The 24,409-nt window shown below is 37.9% G+C and overlaps 1 protein-coding gene across 1 annotated transcript; it reads right to left on the bottom strand.

The window, feature by feature from the left end:
• Positions 1-1,798: 1,798 nt before the first annotated feature.
• Positions 1,799-24,001, bottom strand: TGOLN2 (trans-golgi network protein 2). The gene is made up of 4 exons (XM_070952262.1): positions 23,822-24,001; positions 6,461-7,857; positions 5,209-5,292; positions 1,799-4,068 (listed from the first exon to the last, which is right to left on the bottom strand). The coding sequence occupies exons 1-4, from the start codon at positions 23,934-23,936 to the stop codon at positions 4,063-4,065; spliced, it is 1,602 nt and encodes a 533-aa protein (XP_070808363.1). The 5' UTR covers positions 23,937-24,001; the 3' UTR covers positions 1,799-4,062.
• Between the last annotated feature and the right edge of the window lie 408 nt (positions 24,002-24,409).

Raw genomic sequence — 24,409 nt, 5'->3', positions numbered from 1 at the left:
TTCTCCCCTGCATTTTTCCCCCTTTGGATCCAATGCTTTGAGCAATGCATTTGCAGCAAAAATGGAACAGAATGTGTCCATGTTGCCCACCGTTTGACTGAAGAGTGAAATGCAAATTCTTGAAATAAATTAAGTATAACAGCAGATTGTGAAAATCAAGAAGGGGGATGCATAACATGTCGACGTGGGTCTCTCTGAAGATACATGTAGTGTCAAATTACATTTAATAACTGCTCAAAAAGTTACAACGAACTTTAAGAAAGCTACTTATGATGCATCCTCTAAGTTATGACTGCTGCCCCTCCATGTCACATGATCACATTTCTGACGAGTTGCGGAGTTCCAGTCAGGAGTGCAATTTACAATGTTTTTATGGGTTCCAGCAAAAAATCCTGCTATTTAGGAGAATGGATTCACTTAAACACAATTCACTTTATGACCATGACGATTTTAAGACCATTGTAAAAATGGACATGAAATTGAGTCTAGTTGTGGTTCCTTGACTCATGACAATGATTGACAAACAAAATTATAGGCTTCACTGTGTTCCTGAGTCGAGGGCTACCTGCATGGGTGGATTGCTACATAGGCCTTGAAATTCAAGGTTCCTTTTTGGGCCATAATGTACATTTGGAAGATGGAGAGATGGGGTTGCACAGCCGCTTAATGTACCTTCTATGCATGCTGCCTAAAGTTGCTTTGCGACTGGGCAGCCTTAGAAACCAAATGAATGGATGGAATGTTTTGTTTTCTTAAAAAAAGATAACGACACTGTTATAAGCAATATGCAACAGATACGTAAAGAAGTTAGACACAATCCTAAAGAATCAGGGGTGTAACAAAAACAAAGTAAATTGCTAACATAGTCATATGGCATGAATGGCATCAGGAAATAATATTTTCCCTTTATCTTGTTATTTGCTCTGCTTAGTAAGTCAGGCAAGAAAAGAAAATAGGTTTTGAATAACAAAACCTATGCTAAATCCTTTTCCTTCACTGCATTTAAGTCCATGTCTAGCTTCACCTCTGTTCATCTTCATCATGTGTTTCTCTTCTTCCATAAGCCAGAGGCCTGCATGACTTTCCTATTAAAAGGGAATACCCAAAAAAGTTAAGATCCCTTTTTGACTGTCAAGTGCCAAAAGTAGGACTGAGGGTGTGGATTCTTCACTAGAAGCATTACATTTATCAAATCGGGGTACTTTCCCCATGCCTTCGCATTCCATGACGCCCATGAACAGAAGAGGGGAAGGCTATGCATCGCCCCCTCCCCCATTTCAGCCTGATAGGAGCAGTTTTCCAAAGAAGAAGATGGTCACACAGGGAAAACATGGAATTCAATGGGAAGATTATGCTTTGGAGAAAAGATAACAGTTAACAGTCCTGGAATAGTCCAAGATTCAAGTCTCTGAACAGCCAGGCAGCCTCTTGTAAGAGTTTGAGCTGACTTTCCTTCAAATAATCCTTTTATGAATATGTAAGGTTGAACAGGAAGAGAGACCTTCCTTACCTACAAGGTTGAAAAGGGGGAAAGGAAGAGTTGTTGAATGCCATCCTGGGCATCTTGCTAGGATAGTATTACTGTAATATATACATTGCTTACTTCTACTGTCTTCTACATTGTACTCTTACACCCTGTTTTTATCAACGGTGGCTCAGTGAATACAGCAACATTCCCCTTGAGTGCCTCTGAGTAGGAAGCTCTAAGTTGGATCAATAGCAACAAGAGACAATGTGGAGCCTATTACAAGCACACCCAGCAGATACTGATGACACTATCTTTTGACCACAAAAGGAATGGTGGTGTAGCCATTTATTATTTGTTCACTAAGATTACAAAGATTAAAAAATAAATCTGAACATTTAAGGTATTTTTTTTTAAAGCTGGCCAATTCCAAAAAACACACATACTTCTGGTTTCAAACAGGGAAGAGAGCTGATTTCGACATTTGGAAGAGAACAATCCAGCAATGAAACTCAACTGAACTGATTAAAAAAAAAATTACAACCTGAATATAAAAGAATATGAAGCAAGCTATTTAAACTTGAACCTCATGCCTAAAATCAAAATGCCACAAAATTTATTAGGTTCTAACAACTCCTTCATAACTAAGAAAATGGCAAAACTTTTCACGTCATGCACAACAACAGAAGTCATCCACCCGTGTCACAACTTCGATCCAAAGTTTCTATTGCACTCCAGAAAATTACATTTTATGTTAGGATTGACAGTCATGTGCTAGTTCCCAGGTAAGAAAGGCCATTTTATGGCCTGGAAATGTCCCACTACTGATCACCTGACTTTTTGTCATTTGTAAGGTTACACATTAATCACATACAAAAGCTGGCAGCTGGGTTTCCAAAGATACCAATGGACTTTCCCTATTTACGTCATTTAAAGGACACCCAGCCCTAAGGTGATTTTCCTGACTTAAATCTATTCAGAGCCAGAATGAGGTTGCACACCAAACTGCTGAATGATAGAAGAGGATCAGTTTGACTACTTCTCTGTAATTCTAACTACTTAAACTTTGAGTTCCAATCAGCTGGTAAGAAATTGCCCCAAAATTTTTGGGGGTGGGGTGGAGACATTTCTATCAGCAGGAAGTATTTTATACAGAAATGCTTTGGCTTACCTCAACAGATAAAGCTTAACTGTCTCATTCTGTGACCACCCGCAGAAGTTAAGGAAAAAAAGTGCAGTAAGATTCTTCCAGGTGGACAGGGGACCCAGATTGAATGTCCTATCATTTGATGAAGGCTAAAAGCAACGTGGCTTCTCACCAAGGGTGATATTATTAAGCCCACTAAATGAAAGTGGAAACTAAAATCAAAGTAATCCTCAAACAGACCTTAAGTTTAGCTTTCTCGTGCCATCCAGAACATCAACTTAAAAAATATGACGGCCACAGGACAAATTCAAGCTAGCAACAATGTGAAAAAGCTGCTTCACATTACAGGACTACCTATGCAATTATAGAAACACCAGTGCTGAGTTCAGATTGGGGAGGGGGGATATATGCACACCTACTCTTCAACTGCCATCTTCTGCCACCTCTCTATAAATGGTGCCATTGATCTATTCCTATTTTTGTGGAATGGGCCAATGAAAGATTTACCCAAGCAGTTCCTTTCTTGGATTGAAAAGTGAGTGGCTGTCTCCTGCCAGATGGTAGACTTTGATTCTGAATAGATCCTATTGCCATTGGGTAGTTTGTGCAATTTACAATGGATTACAACGGCCCCAACCTTCTGAGGTCAATCATAGGAATGTGGCAGTAAGGATCGGAAAGATCTTAATTCATGAAGAATGTTTGAATTAGGCATTCAGAGCATGGTGGGGTGACAAATACTGAAGTCAACATTTCTTCAAATGTTTACCCGCAGTTTTAGCATCAGAAAAGGAGCAACTGATCTAAGTGATCAACCCAAGACTTGGCCCATATTAAGCCAAACATTAAAACTCAGGTATTTCACAAACATTGACACTTAAGATAGGAAGTACAGGATATTCACTTCTCAATATTGCCGTCTTAAGACAGGAGATGCTCAACCAGTGCATCAGGCAATACATGCCTCAGCCGAAGAGGGCACTTTAGGAACAAGAATCAATCTTCATAAACTCTGCTCCAAGCTCACAATGTTGACTATGATTCTAACATCCAGAATCGAGGGGACAAAGTCAGCCTGCTCATTTAACATTCCTTAGGATCAATTTCACAGATAGTAAGTACCGCATCATTTAGAGGAAAGTCACAGAGCCACTGTCTAGTGATTGGTTCTTCGTCACAATGCAGGAGAAAAACAGGAAAAATGCAGGAAAATAACTGAAAGGGGAATTAACAGTCCAGGGCTTTGAAAGAGGGAACGAGGTATGGCAATGGGCAAAGTGCATGTGCACAATTAAAAGCACTTACGTTCCCCCCCCCCCGATGGGCACAATAACACAGCCAACAGGCTCTGAGGCTGTACTGACAAAAGGCTGGACATCGCCCGTATTTCTATGTGCCGTTTTCAAAACGAGTCCTCATGCAACACAAGAGCGTGCAGAAAGGTCTGGGTTTAGATCTGCGAAGAAGAAAAACAAAGAATACGTAAATCGCTTGGCAAGTTCAGACCACAGGTGTTGAAATTGTATTCCTTGGCATTGAAAAACCAATGGGAAGAAAATGGTCCTTCCTAACTGCATATAGGTTAAGAAAGACCATTTTCATTGGTTTTTCATACAGGTAGTCCTCATTTAACGACCAAAAGTTACAATAGATTAAAAAAGGCTATTTATGACCTGTCCTCTGCCACAACCCTCCCGTGGTCACATTTCATGCACCTGGCTACCAGTCTGTATTTATGACTATTTGCGGTGCTCAAAAAATGCCCATTGGATAAGATGGATTTGCTTAACGACCACGTGGTTTGCTTAAGAACCATGTTTACGACTGTCATAAATTGAGCTTAATCACATGGTACCTCAACTTATAACCCTAATGACTTAAGACCAAAATTCCGGGCTCCATTGTGGTTGTAAGTTGAGGACTACTTGTGCTACATTAATGATGACACAGGAGCATGACAGATCTTGTGTTCCCACCAATGAAAGCAGATTTTGGATGAGTTTGAAATATCTCTATTAATTACAACAACTAGAAAGAAAGGAAGAATTATTTTATTACAAAGATTTGACGGTTTGTTTGTTTTTTTAAACTCGAAGGCAATGCTTTGTCTTTTTGAAGCTTTAAACTTAACTCTTCTGTATGAGCCAATAAGCTAAGTTCCAAAGCACATACCCAATGCTTATTTCTTCTGACTATAAATCTAGGCTTGTAGATTCCAACCAGGAATAAAGTACCAAACAGTGAAAGCAAAACCCAAGGCAATACCATCAGAAACATGGATTAGAAAAGTGCATGAATGCTGTAACGTATGTCTAATTCATGGGTGTCCAACCTTGGCAGGGTAACCTTAAAACTTGTGGACTTCAACTCCCAGAATTTCCCAGCCAGTCATGCTGGCTGGCTGGGGAATTCTGAGAGTTGAAGTCCACAGGTCTTGAACTTAAGAAGGTTGGACACTGCTGATCTAAATGGAAGTATAATGATGTACATATTTTCATTGTAAGCAGCTGTGAGAAGTGATTGTGGCTTTAAAGAAAATTTAAAAAAATCAAACCATAAATTCGGCTGTTTTGATGCTCATGGCAGAAGACCTTACCTTTTGATCCAGTCGCTGATAGTCACTGGATTTGGGCCTTCGGGTTATCTTTGATTTTTTTCCTTCTAGAGCAAAAGCAATAATCTTTGCAAGGGGAGAAAAGAGAATCAATAAGTGTGCCACGGCAAGAATCTGAACCATCACACTATAATTTCTCATTAAGGTAAGCAAATCAGCTTGTCATAACTATTAAACTAGAAAAATGCACATTATTTCATCAGAGCCTTAAAAAGAAAGATGGCACAGATAGTACCATATATTAAAACCTGTAAAATAGCAACAGTTAGGTCTCACCAAAGGGGGAAAAACCGAATCTCACTTAGAAAGTAAGACATTATTCAAAATCATAACCCATCAAGTAATCCAGAGAATATAGAATATTCATAATAGGAATGTTGCTTGAAACAGCTTCTCTACAGCCAATAGACCAATTTACATCTTTTCTAAGGTAAGAAAAATGAACAACAGCTTGCAGCATGTATCAGTCCAAAGGAACATATTTTAAAATACCTAGCTTTTTAGAAGTTTTACATAGCATCAGGGTGGATTTGATTTAAATTGAGTTGATTTAAATCACAATTTAAATCATGATTTAAATCACTAGTAAAAAGGCTTGATTTAAATCAACTCAATTTAAATCATAATTTTTAAAGAGCAACTGTCATCTCTGCTACTCCTTTGACCCACTGTTGACTCACCGATAGTCCCAGTGTTGCAGAATATACAGCCTCATGCTACATAACGAAGCTCCATTTCATGCTGAATAAACTAAATTATTTATGTATCTTAAATAGAAAACTATCTTATGATAGATTTTTACCCCAAAAGTTTTTTATTAAAATAAATTCAATAAAAATGAAAAAAATCTGATTTAAATCAAAAAAATCCGATTTTTTAATTTTTTTAAAAAAATCATTGATTTTTATCCACCCTGCATTGCATTAGTATGGTTTACTCAGCATGGCCCCCACAAAATTTTGATAAGATATTGACAAAACCAATATCCCAATAAAAAACAAATAAATCAGGTCCTAGCTAAAATAGCCTAATTAAAATCAGATTATCTACAGGACATTATACTATTTCTTCTTGCTAAAGATGCCTTGAGGAATCAGTTTTTATTTTTATCATCAGTCTAGCTAGTCAGACAGAAAGACAGACAGACAGAAACATAAAGGATGGACAGATATAGAGATGGATGGATAGACAGATAGATAGGAAATCATTAACACTAACAAGTCAGAATACTCACTTTCCGTTTATTATGATATGCAATGTATAGTGCAGCAACAATAATAGCTGTGGTCACCAAGTAGGCAAAGAAGTGGCTATTTTCAGATCCGTTCCTGGGTGTCCCCTCCAAATCCTCCTCATGCTTTGCACTCTTTTTCTTTTCATCACCCAACCCTTTTTCTTGTTCATCTCCAGGATCAACTATCTCTTCCTCAGTGTTTTTGGATTCCACAGGATTTAACTTTTGAGGAACAGAGAGACCTGATTGAAGATCCTGGTCTTTTGGGAATGAGTCTTCCATTTGTTTTGACTCATCATTTGTCTCTGGTTCAGAAAAATCTTGATCAGAAATGTCTGTCTTAGATTCTTCATTTTTGGGATGAGCAAGATCTAATTTTGAAGATTCTTGAGCAGAAGCCCCGGATTGAGCATTCAGGCCTTTAATTAATGGGTCCTCTCCCTCCTTTGATTCCTTAGTTTTTAACTTTGGAATAGATTTATCAGATATGCCTTCCTGAACGTTGGTGGCTTCAGAAGAATCTATCTTTCCAGAAGCAGGTTCTTGAAAAACTGACTGGGGATTCTGGTCTTTTGATTGTTCTGATTCCTTAACGTTTAAATCTGGATGAGAAACACCTGTCTTAGATTCTTCTGGGTGATCTTTCTTTTCTGGAGTGTTTCCAGTTTGAACAGGATTTAATTTTGAAGAGTCTTGAGCAGAAACACCAGACTGAGTGTTCGGGCCTTTAATTGATGGGTCCTCTCCCTCCTTTGATTCCTTAGTTTTTGACTTTGGAAGAGATGTACCAGATGTGTCTGTCTGAGCTTCTTCAGATTTATCTATGTCTGGCGGAGCTTTGGTGGCTTTAGTAGCACCTAACCTTGCAGGATTAGACTGTTGAGCAGACAGACCTGACTGGGGATTCTGTTCTTTTGCTGATGATTCCTGTGATTGTTTTGGTTTCTTAACAATTGTGTTAGTGACTTCTGAATGGTCTATCCCTTTCTGAATCTTTTTAGACTGAACAAGATCTAATTTTGAAGAAGCGCCTTGAGCAGAAGGACCAGGCTGGGTATTCTGGATCTTAGTTAATGGGTCTTCTCCCTCTTCTGATTCCTTATTTTTTGACTTTGGAAGAGAAGATGTATCAGATATGTCTGTCTGATCTCCTTGAGATTTATCTATGTCTTCCTGAGCTTTGTTGGATTCAATAGCACCTAGCTGGGAACCTTTGTGATTAATGGATGGATTCGCTGTTTCCTTCGCTTTATCAGAACCTTGCTGGGGTGCCTCTGGCTGGATATTTTGTAAGTTACTTTGTACAACTTGAAGTGGTTTATTGTCTGCAGAACTTCTGCCTGGGTCTGAAGCACCTTGAGTCAAGTCCGTTAACTGTGAGTGATCACTGGAGAACTCTACAATGTGTAAAACTTAAAGTTAAAAAGTATTCTGTATGCTACAATAATTACTGTGTGGTAGTGTACAGTAATGCAAACTTTAAAATCATGCTGAATATATTCACCCTTTTATAAGTACAAAACATTTTAGGTAGCTTAGAGATAGTAGAGTATTTGTATAACCTAGTGCTATGGCCTTGGACCACAGACAGCTAACATAAACCAGACAGCAGTCTGTCTAGAACAGGGGTCTCCAACCTTGGCAACTTTAAGCCTAGCGGACTTCAACTCACAGAAGTCCACTAGGCTTAAAGTTGTCAAGGTTGGAGACCCCTGTTCTAGAAAGTAAGAACAGAATGGTGTAATAAGAGATTGCAATATAAATACTGTAGTATATTGGACATGTTGACAATGTCACACTGCAATGGTGAAATATAATAGGGAGGTAATTTCAATGGATATCATGGTACTCCAGAGGAAGAGTTACAGTGTAATTCTATTATTCTTTTTACAGGTCGTCATCAACTTACAACAGTTCATTTAGTCACCACTAGCTGAATAGCCGTGCTCCGTTACGAAACTATATGATCAGGCTTGATAAATCGACACTTAAAAGAGTTTGAAAATTAATGAGTAGTTACAATTGGCCTCTCCTCTCCCCTTCTCTCTCAGGCTAGCCCCATAGATCCCCTCCTTTCACCTTCTCTTCCACAGGCTGGCCACACAGAAGCCTCTCCTGTCCTCTCCTCTCCCCTTCTCTCCCTCTGGCTGGCTCCATAGATCCTCTCCTCTCCCCTTCTCTCCCTCAGGCTGGCCCCATAGATCCTCTCCCCTCCCCTTCTCTTCCTCAGGCTGGCCCCATAGATCCTGTCCTCTCCCCTTCTCTCTTTCAGGCTGACCTCATAGAATCCTCCCCCCTTCTCTCCCTCCGGCTGGCCCCAGAGAAATGTCTCCTATACTATCCCCTTCTTTCCCTCAGGCTTTCTAGCCCCTTCTCTCCATGACACTTGCCCCACAGAAGCCTGTCCTATGCTACCCCATTCTCTCCAGTTATTTTCAAATTGGGAGGGGGAGTAGAACATCTAGCTAATTAGTATCAGAGCGTGTTATAATAATATAGGAAATAATAATCCTCTGATTGTCATTCCAAAAAATCCTTTTTTAGTGAGCACCCAGAACCCAAGAGGAACATATTGTGGCAAATTTCAAGTTTGTAGGCTTTACGGTTCTGGAGATTGTGATTAATGCATGAGTGGTTTTCGCTTTTATATATGTAGATTCAAAGTTACGTCAATTAAAAAAGTGACTTATATTTTTCACACTTACCACCTCACTGCACCATCCCCATGATCAAAATTCAGACAGTAACTGACTCATATTTATGACAGTTGCAGTATCCAACCTTTTGAGATCTTCTGCAAGCAAAGTCAATGGGGAAACCAGATTCACTTAAGAACCATGTTACTAATATAATTGCAGTGATTTGCTAAGCAACTGTGGCAAGAAAAGTCATAAAAAGGTGGCAAAACTAACCAACAAATGTCTTGCTGAACATAAATTTTGGGCTCAATTGTGGTCATACATCGGGGATTACCTTTACCTTTCTACTTCAAATGTAATTGACCAAATGTATATAACTGGAGGGAACATTTTGCTGGCAGCCCTCTCTCTCCTGCTATCTGCTGGTAGGGAATCTAGTGTTCAGAGTTAGTGCTTTCCTATAAAATATACTTTGTTGCATATATCTCCAATGCTTTGGTTTCTAAAGTAAGTGAGCAACTTTCTCACAACTGCCCAAAACATTTACATACTGAACTTTCATTAATAGTGCAATGTGAGTTGTACACATTCATGCCACATTTAATTCATATCCCGCCTTTATAATTTTTTTTAAACAATTCAAGGTAGCGAGCATATTTCATACTTTCCCCTATTTTACCCACAACAATCCTGTGAGGTGAGTTGGGCTGACATCATGTCAAGATCTCATTATTTCGAGTGTCTGTGTGGCCATCTCTAATCTTTGTGTTTTATTATACATTTGCATGCCTGACTTAATATGGCAAGAAAGGCAATCACACATTGAAATTAAGCTATTATATGTGTTGTATTTTGACTTAATGTTGTGAGTGAACCCTGGCAATTTTGGCACACGGTGGGACAACTCCCAGAATGCTCAGCCTACATTGGACAGAGGATTCCCAAGTTTGCTTATGTGTCTTTGAATCAGTGTCGATTTCCAATGATTAAATGGACATGTTTCTTCCTTGGCAACATTTCAGAAGTGTTGCTGCCGCTTCTTCCCTGGGGCTCAGAGAGAATGATTTGCCAAGGTCACCCAGCTGGCTTCATAATTAAGCCAGATTAGAACTCCCAGTCTTGCAGTTTTTAGTCTGATGCCCCAACCACAATGAAGAGCATCAGATGGGAAAGGATGACCCAGATGAAATACCTATTACCAGGCATTACACTGTCCATCAAGTAGTGACAGGTTTCACTTCCGGTTGGCACCGCCGGCGTTGTGGACGGTCTCTCCGGACCGCCGGCCCCATGATTCCGTAAAAGCCGCTTTGACAGCGTTAAGCAGCTGTCTGGTGGCTTGAAAACTTCTCCATCGGGAGAAGAAGGAGAGGAGAGCCGGTGGGTGTGGGTAGAGCTCCCCCTAAGCCTCCTGGAATAATTCCAGAGGCTTGGAGGGCGAGAGCTCCCCGGTCAGCCCACTGAAGCTCCGGATCCGGGACGACTCTGTTTTAAACAGAGCCAGACGTCGCGACCAACTCTGCAGGCAAAAGTGAGTTTGATTGAATACAAGCGCAGACAGAGCGGAAACAGGAGAACAAGCATTTGCAAGTAACAGTGCTTAACTCCAGGTTTACATTGTTTCTAATTGAATCTCTTTGAGCTGGAGGCTGGAAGATGGTGCCTTTGTTGTGGGCGTGAAAGTGAAAGTTAGAAGTGAAAGTGCTTATTGAGAACTTTGCGCTCTGAGAGTGGATTAAAGCTGCTGGGAACTGTGAGCTTTGTGGAGAAAAGACTATTTTGTTTGACAAACTACAAACTATAAACTTTTGAAAATTGTTCAAGGGATTTTGTGGCTGTGAAAGGGAAAAAGACTTTTAAAATAAAGATGGCTTCTAAGCAAGCTAAGCTAGGAGTTTCTAAAAGTGGAGGAGGTGCTCCAGTAGTGTCAGTAGTGACACAGAAAGCACAACTTCTGGCTGACTCACAGAGCCAGGAGGCTTCTTTTAATGAACTTAAAGAATTTATAAAAGAAGCTATGAATAATCAAACTGCAGCTATGAATAACCAAACAGTAATTATGGAGGGGAAAAAATCTGAGGAGGATATAAAGGCAATTAAAGATGTTGTTGAAGAAAAGCATAATGAAATAAGAGATGACATTGTTCTAGCAGTCTCAGGATTGGCAAAACACCTTGTTCAGCTGGATGAGAGAGTAGAAGAAATCAATGAAGCCAATCTGAACTTGGAAAATAAAGTAGGAGACATTATGACTAAAACAGAGAAGGTGGATGATGAATTGGTTATGTTACAATATAGATCTATGGAATTTGCCTTGAGATTGAGAGGGCTGAAACAAAATAGCCGGGAAAATCTAAAGGACATTTGTGCTGAAGCTATGGCAGAGATAATCAAAGAAAGACCAGAAGATGTGGCAATCCGAATTGATAAAATTTACAGGGTTAACTCTTGGGTGGCAAGACAAAGACAGTTATCAAGAGATGTGGTGATCTATTTTACAACCAGGAGGATCAGAAATGACATTTTACAAGCTTCCTATAAGAATAAGGTTCAAGTGGCTGGACAAGAAGTGGTGGTTCTGAAAGAGATCCCTCCAAAAATGTTAAGAAGTAGAAAGGACTTTGGCTTTCTGGTAAATGAACTGAGAAATCAGCAAGTGCAGTACAGATGGGATATTCCAACCGGTCTAATAGTGAATTATGATGAAGATAGATACCGTTTAAACACAGTTTGGAAGGCAAAAGATTTTTATGTCAATGTTCTAAAGGGGGTGGGGGGCAGAAAGAAAATGGAGATGTTACAACAAGAGAAAGATGGAAAGCAGATACAAATTTATGCTGCAGCTGCAGCTGGAGGAATTACCATGGAAGAAGAATTAGTGCAATTTGGGGGCCCACCCCCAACTTTGGAACCACTCAAGAAGACAGAGATACCAAGAGAACAACGATTGACATGAGCAACCTACAAACGCCAAGAACAACAACTAAAAGTGCACAATCTCAAGACTTATCTCAAGGAGTCAAAAAAACAGAAGCAGTGAGTGGGGCTAGGCTGAAGAGTAAGATGGAGGAGGATATTCAGCTGATGCTTTTGAAGCTTCGAGGGGCCAAAGATGGCAACTAAATTCCTATCCTGGAATGTTAATGGTTTAAATTCACCACAAAAAAGAAAGAAAGTATTTCACTACTTGAAACAATTTAAGAACGATGTTATCTGTTTGCAAGAAACTCATATTAGACTATCAGATCAAAAATATTTGATAAATTCAAGATTAGGTACACACTTTGTGGCATCAGCATCAGAGAAGAAAAATGGGTTAGTTATATACATAAAGAAAGGATTATCAGATAATTTAATTGAGGCAGATACTCAAGGATTCAATAGTTCAATATTGCAATTGAACTATTAACTCAGAGTGGAAAAATGCTCTTAATTGGAATATATGCACCTAATCAACAAGACAAATTTTATAAATTTTTACACACCAAAATAATACAATGGGATTATAAAACTTTTATACTAATGGGTGATTGGAATGGAGTAATAGATACACAGAAAGACAAAAAAAGTTTATCAAAGACTTTGAAACGTGCAAAATTACCTAAATCTTTTTTTGATATGATGGAAGATATGGAATTGAGAGACATTTGGAGAGAACGGAATGTTGAGGAAAGAGATTTTACATTTTTTTCCAATAGACATCAATCCTTTTCCAGGATTGATTTTATACTAATCACAAATGATTTTTTTTCTAGGGTGAAGAAGAGAAGATATGTCCAAGAATTCTAACTGATCATAGTTCGGTCTGGGTGGAATTGGAACAGGAGAGGGGAGAAAGGAGGCCTTGGATGTTAAATGAAAATTTATTTAGATATGAAGAAAATGTGAATGAACTTAAAAAACAAATGAAAGAATTTTTTGCTATTAACATGCATAAGGGTACTTTTATGGAAATGGTATGGGATGCAAGTAAGGCCTATATGAGGGGAACTTTAATACATATGAATAATAAACATAGATTAAAACAACAAAAGAAGCGGAAAGAGATAGAGGAGGAAATAAAAAAGAAAGAACAATTACTTATACTTAATCCAGGAGATAAGAAAGTAAAAGAAACAATAAACATACTATGAGAGCAATTCAATATGTTAATGGCTGATCAAGTGGCAACCAGTTTACAATATGCTAAACACAATACATTTTGTAATGCTAATAAACCAGGCAGGTGGTTGGCCTATGTGTTGAGGAAAAAACAGAAATCATGAGTTATTGGTAAGATAGAATTTAGAGGTAAGGAAGTTTATCAACAGAATATGATTAAAAAAGCTTTTTTAGAATTTTATACAAAGTTATATGCTAGTGATTCAATACAAGGCATGGATATAGATAGATACCTAAAGGAAGAGAATATTCCTGAATTAACGTCAGAACAGAGGGAAGGATTGAATCAGCCAATAACTTCTGAGATTATTGCAGCAATTAAACAGTTAAAAACAGGTAAAGCTCCGGGAACAGATGGATTAACAGCTGTTTACTACAAGAATTTACAGTCTGAAATGGTAGAACCGCTTAGAGCTTTATTTTGTAAAATTCAATCAGGGGGAGGAGTCCCACCCTCTTGGAGAACAGCTTTTGTTTCATTGATTCCGAAGGAAGATCAAAACTGTACCAAACCTGAAAATTTTAGGCCAATATCGCTTTTGAACACTGATTACAAAGTCTTTGCCAAGATATTAGCGAACAGATTAATGCCAGTTATGCAACAAACAATTCATAATGACCAATCAGGGTTTATAAAAGGGAGGCAAATGAAATACAATGTTAGACAGGACTTCCTGCGGTGACGTCAGCGTGTAAGGAGCGAGGGGAACGAGGCTCCGTCCCCGAAGCTTCAATTTTCTTGATTGGAAGCCGTCTTTGGCACTATCGACCACGGAGAGGTCGACAGAAAAAGGAGGACTCTCTAGGACCTCGGGGGCGACAGCAATCACCCTGAAGGTTCAGAGGAAACCCTCCTAATTCCAGCCAGGAAAAAAACCAGCCATTTGGCTGGCCGGAGCGCTGTCAACCGATAAGTGTGGAAGCGAAGATTCAAGAGAAACATCGGTAAAGACTAAGTAGATTGAGATATAAAGGTATAATCATAAGGACCTAAATACACTGGCGAGAATAGGACTCCAAAAAGCGGCGGCAAGATCGTCAAGCAAGCGGCGAGAGACAGTGATTGGAGCGAAGCTCAATACACACAATGACAACGCAGATCTGACAGGCGAAAGGAACGAGTGACAGACAAAGAGGATTATAAGTAAGCGGTGGATTATAACCTTAAAATAACACAATTTGACTTAACAGAGGAAAAAAGGATTATTTAAGAGAAAGATTGTAGAAAGTAAACCTAAAGAACTGAGACTTTTTTAAGACCGTTGTGAGCGGAAGGAAACCAACTGAACAGTAGCGAATGGCGGACTGAGGATTTGGAGAAGGGAACTTTCACTTTGTATCCAGCGACAATAGTAAATTCAACTACATACACGAGACGTGTAGTGAGACATTAGATACATTGACGCTGTTGCCAAAGGAGATACAACCTGCTACACAGGAATATTGGAACAATTGATTTACTTGATTTACTTATGCATTTAATAGAGGATATTGAAACAGAACTGGGACAGCTGAGTGAAAAGAGGGCGAACTGAAGAACGAAGGAAGAAGGAAAGGAGAAGGAAGCAACCCCAATTGGTTTGAGAGTGATATACTTGAGAACTTTAAATATTAAACTACTAAATTTCATCTATTTTAAAACTTACTTAACTTTGCTTAAAGAATATTAATATCCAATTTGAAATTATTATAATACATAATAAGGAATTGATTTAACATTACTATTATTATTATTATTATTATTATTATTATTTTCTCTTATTGTCTTACTATTTCCTACCCTATTGAAACAACTATATAGATTGCAAAATAATATATTGATTAAGTGGAATTATATTGCATATTGACTAGAAAGTTAGATATTAATATAGACATTGCATAGAGATTGTTATAGATATCATTAAGGAATAATAATTGTAATAATTAATATAGGTAGCATATATTGGTAACGGTGATACAACTCAATAGAATACTTTAGATGATTTATAGAGAACTTTAATCCCATTGATCTATTATAGAAAGGTTATATAGAGATTGTTTAATTTTAAAGTGAATTTAAGTATTGTGATTATTTAGTATTAGAGTATTAATTGCATTATACTGTTTAGGGATAAGAATAGAAGAATGAATTGTTAAAATATTGTTTTTTCTCCCTAACCCCTTCGAATTAATTATCCTGATCCTTATATAACGATATTTCACCCACCCCCAATTAATTAGTATATGAAAATTTGGGGAAAATTAATACAAAAGACAACGATGGCAACATCTTCACTAACAATAACTAAATCAGGGAAAAAATTAACAACAAACCCAATACCTACACAATCTTCACCCGCACAACAAAAAACTATAGACACGATGTTAACGACAGACAAAGAAAAAGCTGCTAGTGCACACAGCATACAGAATATACAGTCTATACTAGCTATGATTCAGGAGGGGATGAACAAAACCCAAGAAACAATTGCAAATAACCACGAAGAAACAAAAAAGAACCATGAGGAATTGAAATCAGAAGTAGGACAAATAAATGATAATATTAAAAAAATGGACGATAAGATTGAGAGAATACAACAAAACATAGTTAAAAACGAAGAACGAATCCAAAACATGGAAGCCAAAATGATTCTAACGGAGAAAAAGATGGACAATATCGAACAAAATCAAATGGAGTCAACTAGAGAACTCGAAGAGTCAATTACCCATTTAGAATTAGAAAAAGCATCATTCTTCTTACGATTTCAAAATATTGCAGAAACAAAAGGAGAAGATCTAAGAGACCTGATGACAGATATATTAGTAGAGGCTACCCAAAAGGAAAAAACCGAAATTAGTAGGGAAATTGACGAAATATATAGAGTCCATACGAACTATGCTCGTAGGAACAAACTACCTAAAGAAATACATGTTAGATTCGCACGTAAAACTGTAAAAGAAGAGATCTACATGTCCATGAGAGAGGGAAAACCCTGCTACCAAGGGAAAGAAATAATAACCTTAAAACAAGTTCCAAGAAGAATAAGAGAATACAGAAAAAACTACAACTTTTTGACAACCCTACTGATTCAACACAAAATAATGTTCCGCTGGCTGGTGCCAGAGGGAATCTTAATATCCTGGGACGACAAAAAATATAAAATCGATACGATAGAGAAGGCACAAGAATTCTTTGATACTCACTTTATAATAGAAGAGGAACAGGAAACTAGACGTGATTCAGATAATGTAAACCAGGAATACCCCACGGGGGAAACAAAAAAAGGGAAGGAAGAGAAGGAGCCTAGGGAAAGGGAGAAGATGGAGAGAGAAGGGGCTAGGGAGAAAACGCATATGGTAACAAGAAACACAAGTAAACTTAAACTAATAAAGAAAAACTAAAGGAAATGGGACGAGAGTTGAAATTAATCTCAATTAATATAAACGGCCTTAATCTACCAACCAAAAGAACACACACTTTCAGAAAACTTCAAAAATTAGACATAGATATTATCAACCTACAAGAAGTACATATCAAAAAACAACATCAACAGTTACTAGAAAACAGAAAACTTGGAACACTATTCACCTCACTATCAGATCAAAAAAAAAGAGGTATCGCAGTATACATTAAAAGCCACATCCAGGCAAAACAAATCTACACAGATGAAGATGGCAGGATACTAATGATAGATATTAAGATGGAGACCCGAAATATGTTATTGATATCAATATATGCCCCGAATGGGAGCCAAAAAGAATACTTTAAAAAGATACACGATAAAATTAAAGAATTAGACTACGAACATCTATGTATAATAGGGGACTATAATGCAATCGTTGATATGGAATATGACTACCAAAGTAATAAAAAAAATAACTCTAGGAAAAAGACACTACCTGATTCTTTTAAGGACATGACTCAAGAGTTACAATTGAAAGATGCCTGGAGAGAACTGAATAAAACTAAAAAACAGTATACTTATTATTCAAACCCCCATCAGTCCTGGTCCAGACTAGACATGGCCTGGATGACCGCAGAATTAAGAGAAAATATAAAAGAAATTGAAATCACACCGAATATATGGGCGGACCATAGTCCTATAACAATAGTCTGGAAAGGCCAACCAAAAAGGGGACGATGGATGATGGATAGAGAGATCATTAAAGATAAAGAATACATAGAGATGATAAAGAAAGAGATGGAGATATTTTTCCAAATAAATAACAGGGAACAAACATCATTGCAAGTCCTATGGGACACTACAAAGGCATATATAAGAGGATTAACAATCTCATTTAAGGCGAAGAAAAACAGAGAGAAACAGCAAAGAAGAAACGATTTATTGACGGAGCTCAGAAAACAGGAAGCAGAATTACAGAACAGACCTGACAAGAAAGAGATCAAGGGGAAAATAAATCTCATCAAACATGAAATAAATTTAATAACAACAACAGAAATAGCTAGGAAAATCAAAATGGCAAAACAAAACCAATTTGAATTCGCAAATAAAACAGGACGTTGGTTGGCTTATAAACTAAAGAAAGAAAAGGAAAAAAAAATAATACACCAACTACAAGACGAACAAGGGCAATTACAGCACATGGACGAAGAAAAAAAGCGAATCGTAAGAAATTTTTATCAGGAACTATATGCACAGGAAGAAATCCAATTGGAAAAAGTGAAAGAATATATAAATAAATCCAACATTCAAGAAATAAAGGAAACTCAAAGAGAACTCTTGAACAAACCAATATCGATGTTAGAATTAATGGAAGCAAAGAAGAAGCTGAACAACAATAAAACACCAGGTCCAGACGGCATCCCAACGGAATTTTACAAAATTGAATACCAGCCAATAGATGATATTTTATTACAAGTCCTAAATGAAGCAATCTTAGAAGCCAAAATTCCCAAATCATGGATTGAAACAATCATTACTCTGATACCCAAAGAAGACTCAGATCTCACCCAAACCAAAAACTACAGACCTATATCACTTCTAAACGTAGACTATAAACTATTTACATCAATCATGGCCCAGAGAATGAAGAAAATTATCGTGAATTACATCCATCCTGATCAAAATGGATTCATTCCAAACAGGCAAATTAACAAGAACACAAGAACAATAATAAATATACTGGAATATTATGAGCAAAAATCGAATGAAAAGATGGCTCTACTCTTCCTTGACGCACAAAAGGCGTTCGACAATCTTAACTGGGGATTCTTAATACTACAATTAGAAAAAATGGGAACCGGCGACAAATTTTTAAATATGATTAAAACAATATACTCAGATCAAATTGCAAAAATATGGATAAACGGAGAGACAACAGACCAATTTAAAATATCTAAGGGAGTGAGACAAGGATGTCCCCTCTCTCCTATATTATATATATTAGCATTGGAACCACTGTTGAATGAAATCAGGAACGACAATGACATAAAAGGATTAAGAACAAAAAACCAGGAGTATAAATTACAAGCATTCGCAGACGATGTAGTATTCATTTTAGAACGACCAAAACAATCAGGACTGAATTTACTAAGGAAGATAGATCAATATGGCGAAGTGGCAGGATTGAGAATTAATAGGCAAAAAACAAAACTACTAACCAAAAATTTGACAAAAACCCAGGAGAAAGAATTGGAAGAGACATTAGGAATACAAACAACAACCAAAATAAAATATCTAGGAATTTGGCTCACCAATAAGATATCATCCCTCAAAGAAGACAATTACATCAAATTGGCCAAACAAATCCAGAAGGACTTAGAGGTATGGAGTAAGCTGAAATTATCACTACTAGGCAAAATTGCTTCAATTAAAATGACAATTCTACCAAAAATACTATATCTATTTAGAACAATACCGATAAACCCAGGAAAATCATACTTCAAAGACCTTGACAAAATGATATTAAAGTATTTATGGCATGGAAAAAGAGCCAGGATTAAACTGAAACACTTGCAGGACACTAAAGAAAGGGGTGGTCTGGGACTACCAGATTGGCAAACCTATTACATTGCAACAGCTTTAACTTGGATTAAGGATTGGATGACACTTAAAGATAAAAGAACACTAGCACTAGAAGGATTTGACCTGTCAAAAGGTTGGCACGCATTTCTATGGGAAGAAAAGCCCAGACAACATGAACACTTCAGGAGACATTATATCAGAGGAGCACTGGCAAAAATTTGGACTGAAATAAGGAGAAAACACTACGACAAAATCCCAAGATGGCTATCAACCATGGAGGCCCAAATCTACCCGAACACAATGGACACAGACAGGATGAAAACCTATGACGAATTGTTGAACACAGAGGGAGATATGAAAACAAGAGAGGAACTGAGACAACAAGGCACGGACATTGATTGGTGGCCGTATTTACAGATAAAATCAAGATATAAAAGTGATATGGAAAAATTTGGAATCCAAAAAGAAAGAAATGAATTAGATAAAATTATAATGCAATCAGATGACAAATTAATAACTAAAATATATAACTATCTATTAAAATACAAATTGGAAGAAGAAGTGGTGAAGGAAAATATGATTATTTGGGCCAAAAATTTTGGATATAATATTAACCTAGAGAATTGGGAAAAAATATGGAAAGTAAATACTAAGCTGACAATGTCCGTGCCCTACAAAGAAAATACGTACAAGATGTTTTATAGGTGGCATCTCCCCCCTGCACGGTTGGCAAGGATGTTTCCCAATACTAATCAGAACTGTTGGAAGTGTAAAATACAGAAGGGGACCTACTACCACATGTGGTGGTCATGCCCCAAAGTCAAAAAATTTTGGAAAACAATTCAAAGTCAGCTGGAAGAAATTACCGCCCAAAAAGTACCCCTCAGACCAGAAACTTATCTATTAGGTATACTGACAAAGGACTATAAAAAAGAGACACAATATTTGATAATACATATCCTAACTGCAGCTAGAATTGTCTTCGCACAAATGTGGAAATTGGAAAACACGCCACCAGAAGAAAAAATAATACAAAAAATTATGGAATGTGCAGAAATGGACAAATTGACCAAAGAAATACAAGGAAAAGAAGATACAGACTTTTACTTAATTTGGCAAGAATGGTACAAATGGTTAGATAAAAAAGACACGAAATAAGAGATTACCACCCAATACTACAAAAATAAGTAAATAACAGGAAATATCGTTATATAAACATTGATACAAGATGAAAGATAATATATATAGATATATTGATATATAATTACCGAAGTAGCTCTACTTTCAAAGTTCAAGTCATGCGACTTGATTTCATTGTATAGTTAATGTCTAGTTTGTTTTAATGTTTATGTCTATATGTGTATGTTTGTTTACAATAAAAAATTTAAAAAAAATAAAAAAAATAAAAAAAAAATCATTCACGAAATACAATGTTAGACAAATTGTAAATTTATTGGAATATCTGGAAAAAAACAACCAAGTCCCTGCAACATTCATATTTTTGGATGCAGAGAAGGCATTTGATCGATTGAATTGGCAATTTCTGTTTAAGATAATAGAAAAAATGCATTTTGGAGAGTATTTTACACAATCAATTAGAGCAATATATCAGGAACAAACAGCACAAATAATAGTTAACGGAGGTTTAACAGATGCTTTTAAAATTGAGAAAGGAACAAGGCAGGGTTGCCCTTTGTCTCCATTGTTGTTTATTTTAACTTTAGAAGTTTTGTTGAATAAGATACGTGAGTCTGATAAAATAAAAGGAATTGTAATTAAACAGCAAGATTACAGATTAAGAGCGTTTGCAGATGACTTGGTTGTTACTTTATCTCAACCTATAGAATCGGCTCCACACGTTGGACATAATAGGTCAATACGGTAAGGTATCTGGATTTAAAGTAAATCAACATAAGACAAAGATGATAACTAAAAATATGTCTATATCTCAAAGAGAAGACTTAGGAAGAATAATGGGGTTTGAAATAGTTAAAAAGGTTAAATATCTAGGAGTATATATTGCAGCCTCAAATACGAAATTATTTAAAAACAATTATGAAGTTCTTTGGCAAAAAGTGCAGAAAGAAATGGAAAATTGGAAAAAGTTACAACTATCTCTACTGGGAAAGATAGCAGCAATAAAAATGAATGTATTGCTCAGGTTCCTATTTTTGTTTCAAAACATATCAGTGCTTAAGAAAGATGGAAATTTGAGGGAGTGGCAGAAAGGGGTTAATACTTTTATTTGGGGTGGGAAGAAACCAAGAGTGAAATTGAAAATTATACAGGATATACAGGAGAGAGGAGGTCTTAAAATGCCTAATTTAAGATTGTACTATGAAGCAGCTGTCTTATCACAAATTAGTGACTGGTTTAATTTAACTGAAGAGAGAATGTTAAACATAGAAGGTTATGATTTATTATATGGATGGCATGCTTACTTGTTATATGAAAAAAAGGTGGATAAGGTGTTTAAGGGTCACATACTTAGAAATGCTTTGTTGAGGGTTTGGAAAAAGTATCAATATAAGCTAAATTACAAGATACCTATATGGGCAAACCCCAGACACGCAATAGAAAATATAAGTATAGAACAAAAACAGGAGGTGATTACTTATAAAGAACTTCTTTTTATGGAAAGGGGTAAATTGCAATTGAAACCTTTAAATGTATTGAAAGAAGAAGAGATAATCTATACTTGGTTTCACTATGGTCAGCTTCAAGCTAGATGGAGGGAAGATCAAAAAATTGGTGTTATGCAAAAGGAGGAAAACCTGGTAAAACAGATTAGAGATCAAAGTCAAATGCATATTAAAAGGTTGTATAATGCAGTGGTCCCCAACCCCCGGTCCGCGGACCGGTGCCGGGCCGTGGAGTACCTGGCACTGGGCCGCGCAGCGGCCGGGGGACATAAACGCTGCAGCGCAAAGGCTCCTGGGCCGTGCGCAAAAGCTCCTGGGCTGTGCGCAAAAGCTCCTGGGCCGTGCCCCCACCCCTGCGCGCGCTCAGCGGGCCGCGGCGATAAAAAGGTTGGGGACCACTGGTATAATGCATTACTGGAAATAGATTCTGAAACGGAATTGGTTAAGGATTGTATGATAAAATGGGCACAAAACTTTCAGGAACCAGTTATGATAGAAACATGGGAAAAGATTTGGGTTAGAAATATTAAATTTACGCAAGCACAAAACCTGAGAGAAAATTTTTATAAAATGTTTTATAGATGGCATTTAGATCCTAAAAAATTATCATGTATGTACCCAAATTTGCAAACTAAATGTTGGAGATGTGAATGTGATGATGCAATTTATTTATCATATATGGTGGACTTGTAAGAAAATCAAGGCATTTTGGATAAAAATTTGGTGGGTGATGCAGAACATCCTGAAAAAAAGGTTGAAGTTTACTCCGCAATTGTTTTTATTGGGTATAACTATGGATTGTACAGCATTAGAGACTAAACTGATTTTAAATTTAATATCAGCAGCTAGGCTGTTGGTAGCGCAATACTGGAAGAAGGACTCTTTGCCTACTATTGAAGAATGGACATTGAAAGTAGCGAATCTAGCGAAAATTTCAGTGTATTTGAAGGACTATACACAAGAAAGATATATATCGGAATGGAGAAGATGGATTGATTATATTCAAAATAAGTATCAGACAAGAAAATATCAAATAGCTTATGAATGAATGTTAAATTTTAGAAGTATTACATTATCCATAGTGGAGTTAAGGTTTCAGGGGGGGATTTGGTAGTTCAAGAATAGTTAGGTTAATTTAGCTTATGATTGTTAACTGAAATACCCTGTATTTTGCTCTGGGAAGTCTGGGGGGGAGGGTGGGATGGGAGAAAGGGGTGTGGGGGTGGTGGGGAGGGAAAAAGGGTGGGGGGAATATTGGGGGAGAAAATTTTCTTTGTAAAACTTTTTAATAAAAAAAAAGAAAAGAAAAGTAGTGACAGGTTTCATCCTTTACAAAGGCTGTTTAGACACTGGATGCCAGATCTATGGGGTCATCACTCTAAATTCATCATTCCTTAAGAAGACTATATATGATGGGTAAACTTTAGGAGCTACCCGGGGCAGGCACTCGGGGGTCCCAGAGAGAGATATCCAGAAATGTCAGAATGGTCCCTATCAGGGTTTCTCAACTTTTAAGATGTGTGGACTTCAATTCCCAGAACTCCCCAACTTTAGGACTATCCAGGCTGAGGCATCGAAGGCCCCAAAAGAAGAGATATCCAGAACCTGTCATACTCGCTGGGGAATTGTGGGAGTTGTGCAGTCCACAGGTTTTAAAACACAATGTCTAGGGAACGAAGGGACTAGTATCCACACATCTCAAAGTGGCTGAGGTTGGAAAAGCCTGGTCTGTATAGTCCTTCAGAGAAGGCGGACCGTACAGACCACCCTGATAGCTTCAATCACCAAGGGCAAGCCTAGGAGAAGCCTTTGGAACGAGCAGGTGGTGATTTCCCTTCCATTACTCCTCCATCCTCCTACCCGCCATAGCGAAGCGATGGGCCCAAGGTCTGCGGGCAGGATGGGGGAAAAGCAAAGCCGTTCTCCTTCTCCCCTTCAAGAGCCGCCACTGACCTGGAGTATTCGCCCCCGCCGTCTTCCCCTGGCTCTCTCCCTCGTCTAACGGCGCCGCACTGCCCCAGGCAGCCAGCGAACACAGGAGGAGACACCAGGACCAACACGCCGCCATGCCGGCTCAGGAGCGCCTTCTACTTCCGCCCAGTTGCCAGCGGAAATGGAAAGCCTCTTTCCACGGCTCTCCGAGAGCCCGTTTCCGGCTGGGGTTTCTCTCCCCCCCACCCGACGCTTTTCTCGCGAGAGCTGAACTTCTCGGGAAGGCGAGAGGAGGGGTGGAAATCTGCTGATGGGCGTGGCTTACGACTCCAGGGAGGAGGGGTTGGAGGCTGCTGCTGGAAGGCAAGCGCCTGCTTTAATCTCATTTGTGTGAATATGCAGCACCAGCTTTAGGCCGCTTCGCATTTTTTTTTCTCTTCTAATTGAGAGTTGATGTGGAGCACTCTTAGCAAAAACTTGGCATTTTTCAGACGCGTGGATCAGGATTCCCCATCCACACATCTGGAAACTCTCAACTTTGAGAAACACTGATGTAGATTAAACCCTCACAACTCCATGTCTGAATTGCACACCGGACAAACTGGAAAG

The sequence above is a fragment of the Pituophis catenifer genome, unplaced genomic scaffold (genome assembly GCF_029215685.1).
Source record: "Pituophis catenifer annectens isolate HBS135680 unplaced genomic scaffold, rPitCat1.0.hap2 SCAF_12, whole genome shotgun sequence".
Classification (NCBI taxonomy): domain Eukaryota; kingdom Metazoa; phylum Chordata; class Lepidosauria; order Squamata; family Colubridae; genus Pituophis; species Pituophis catenifer.
The sequence above is the reverse complement of the archived record's forward strand: the minus strand, read 5'-3'. Positions and strand labels throughout refer to the sequence as shown.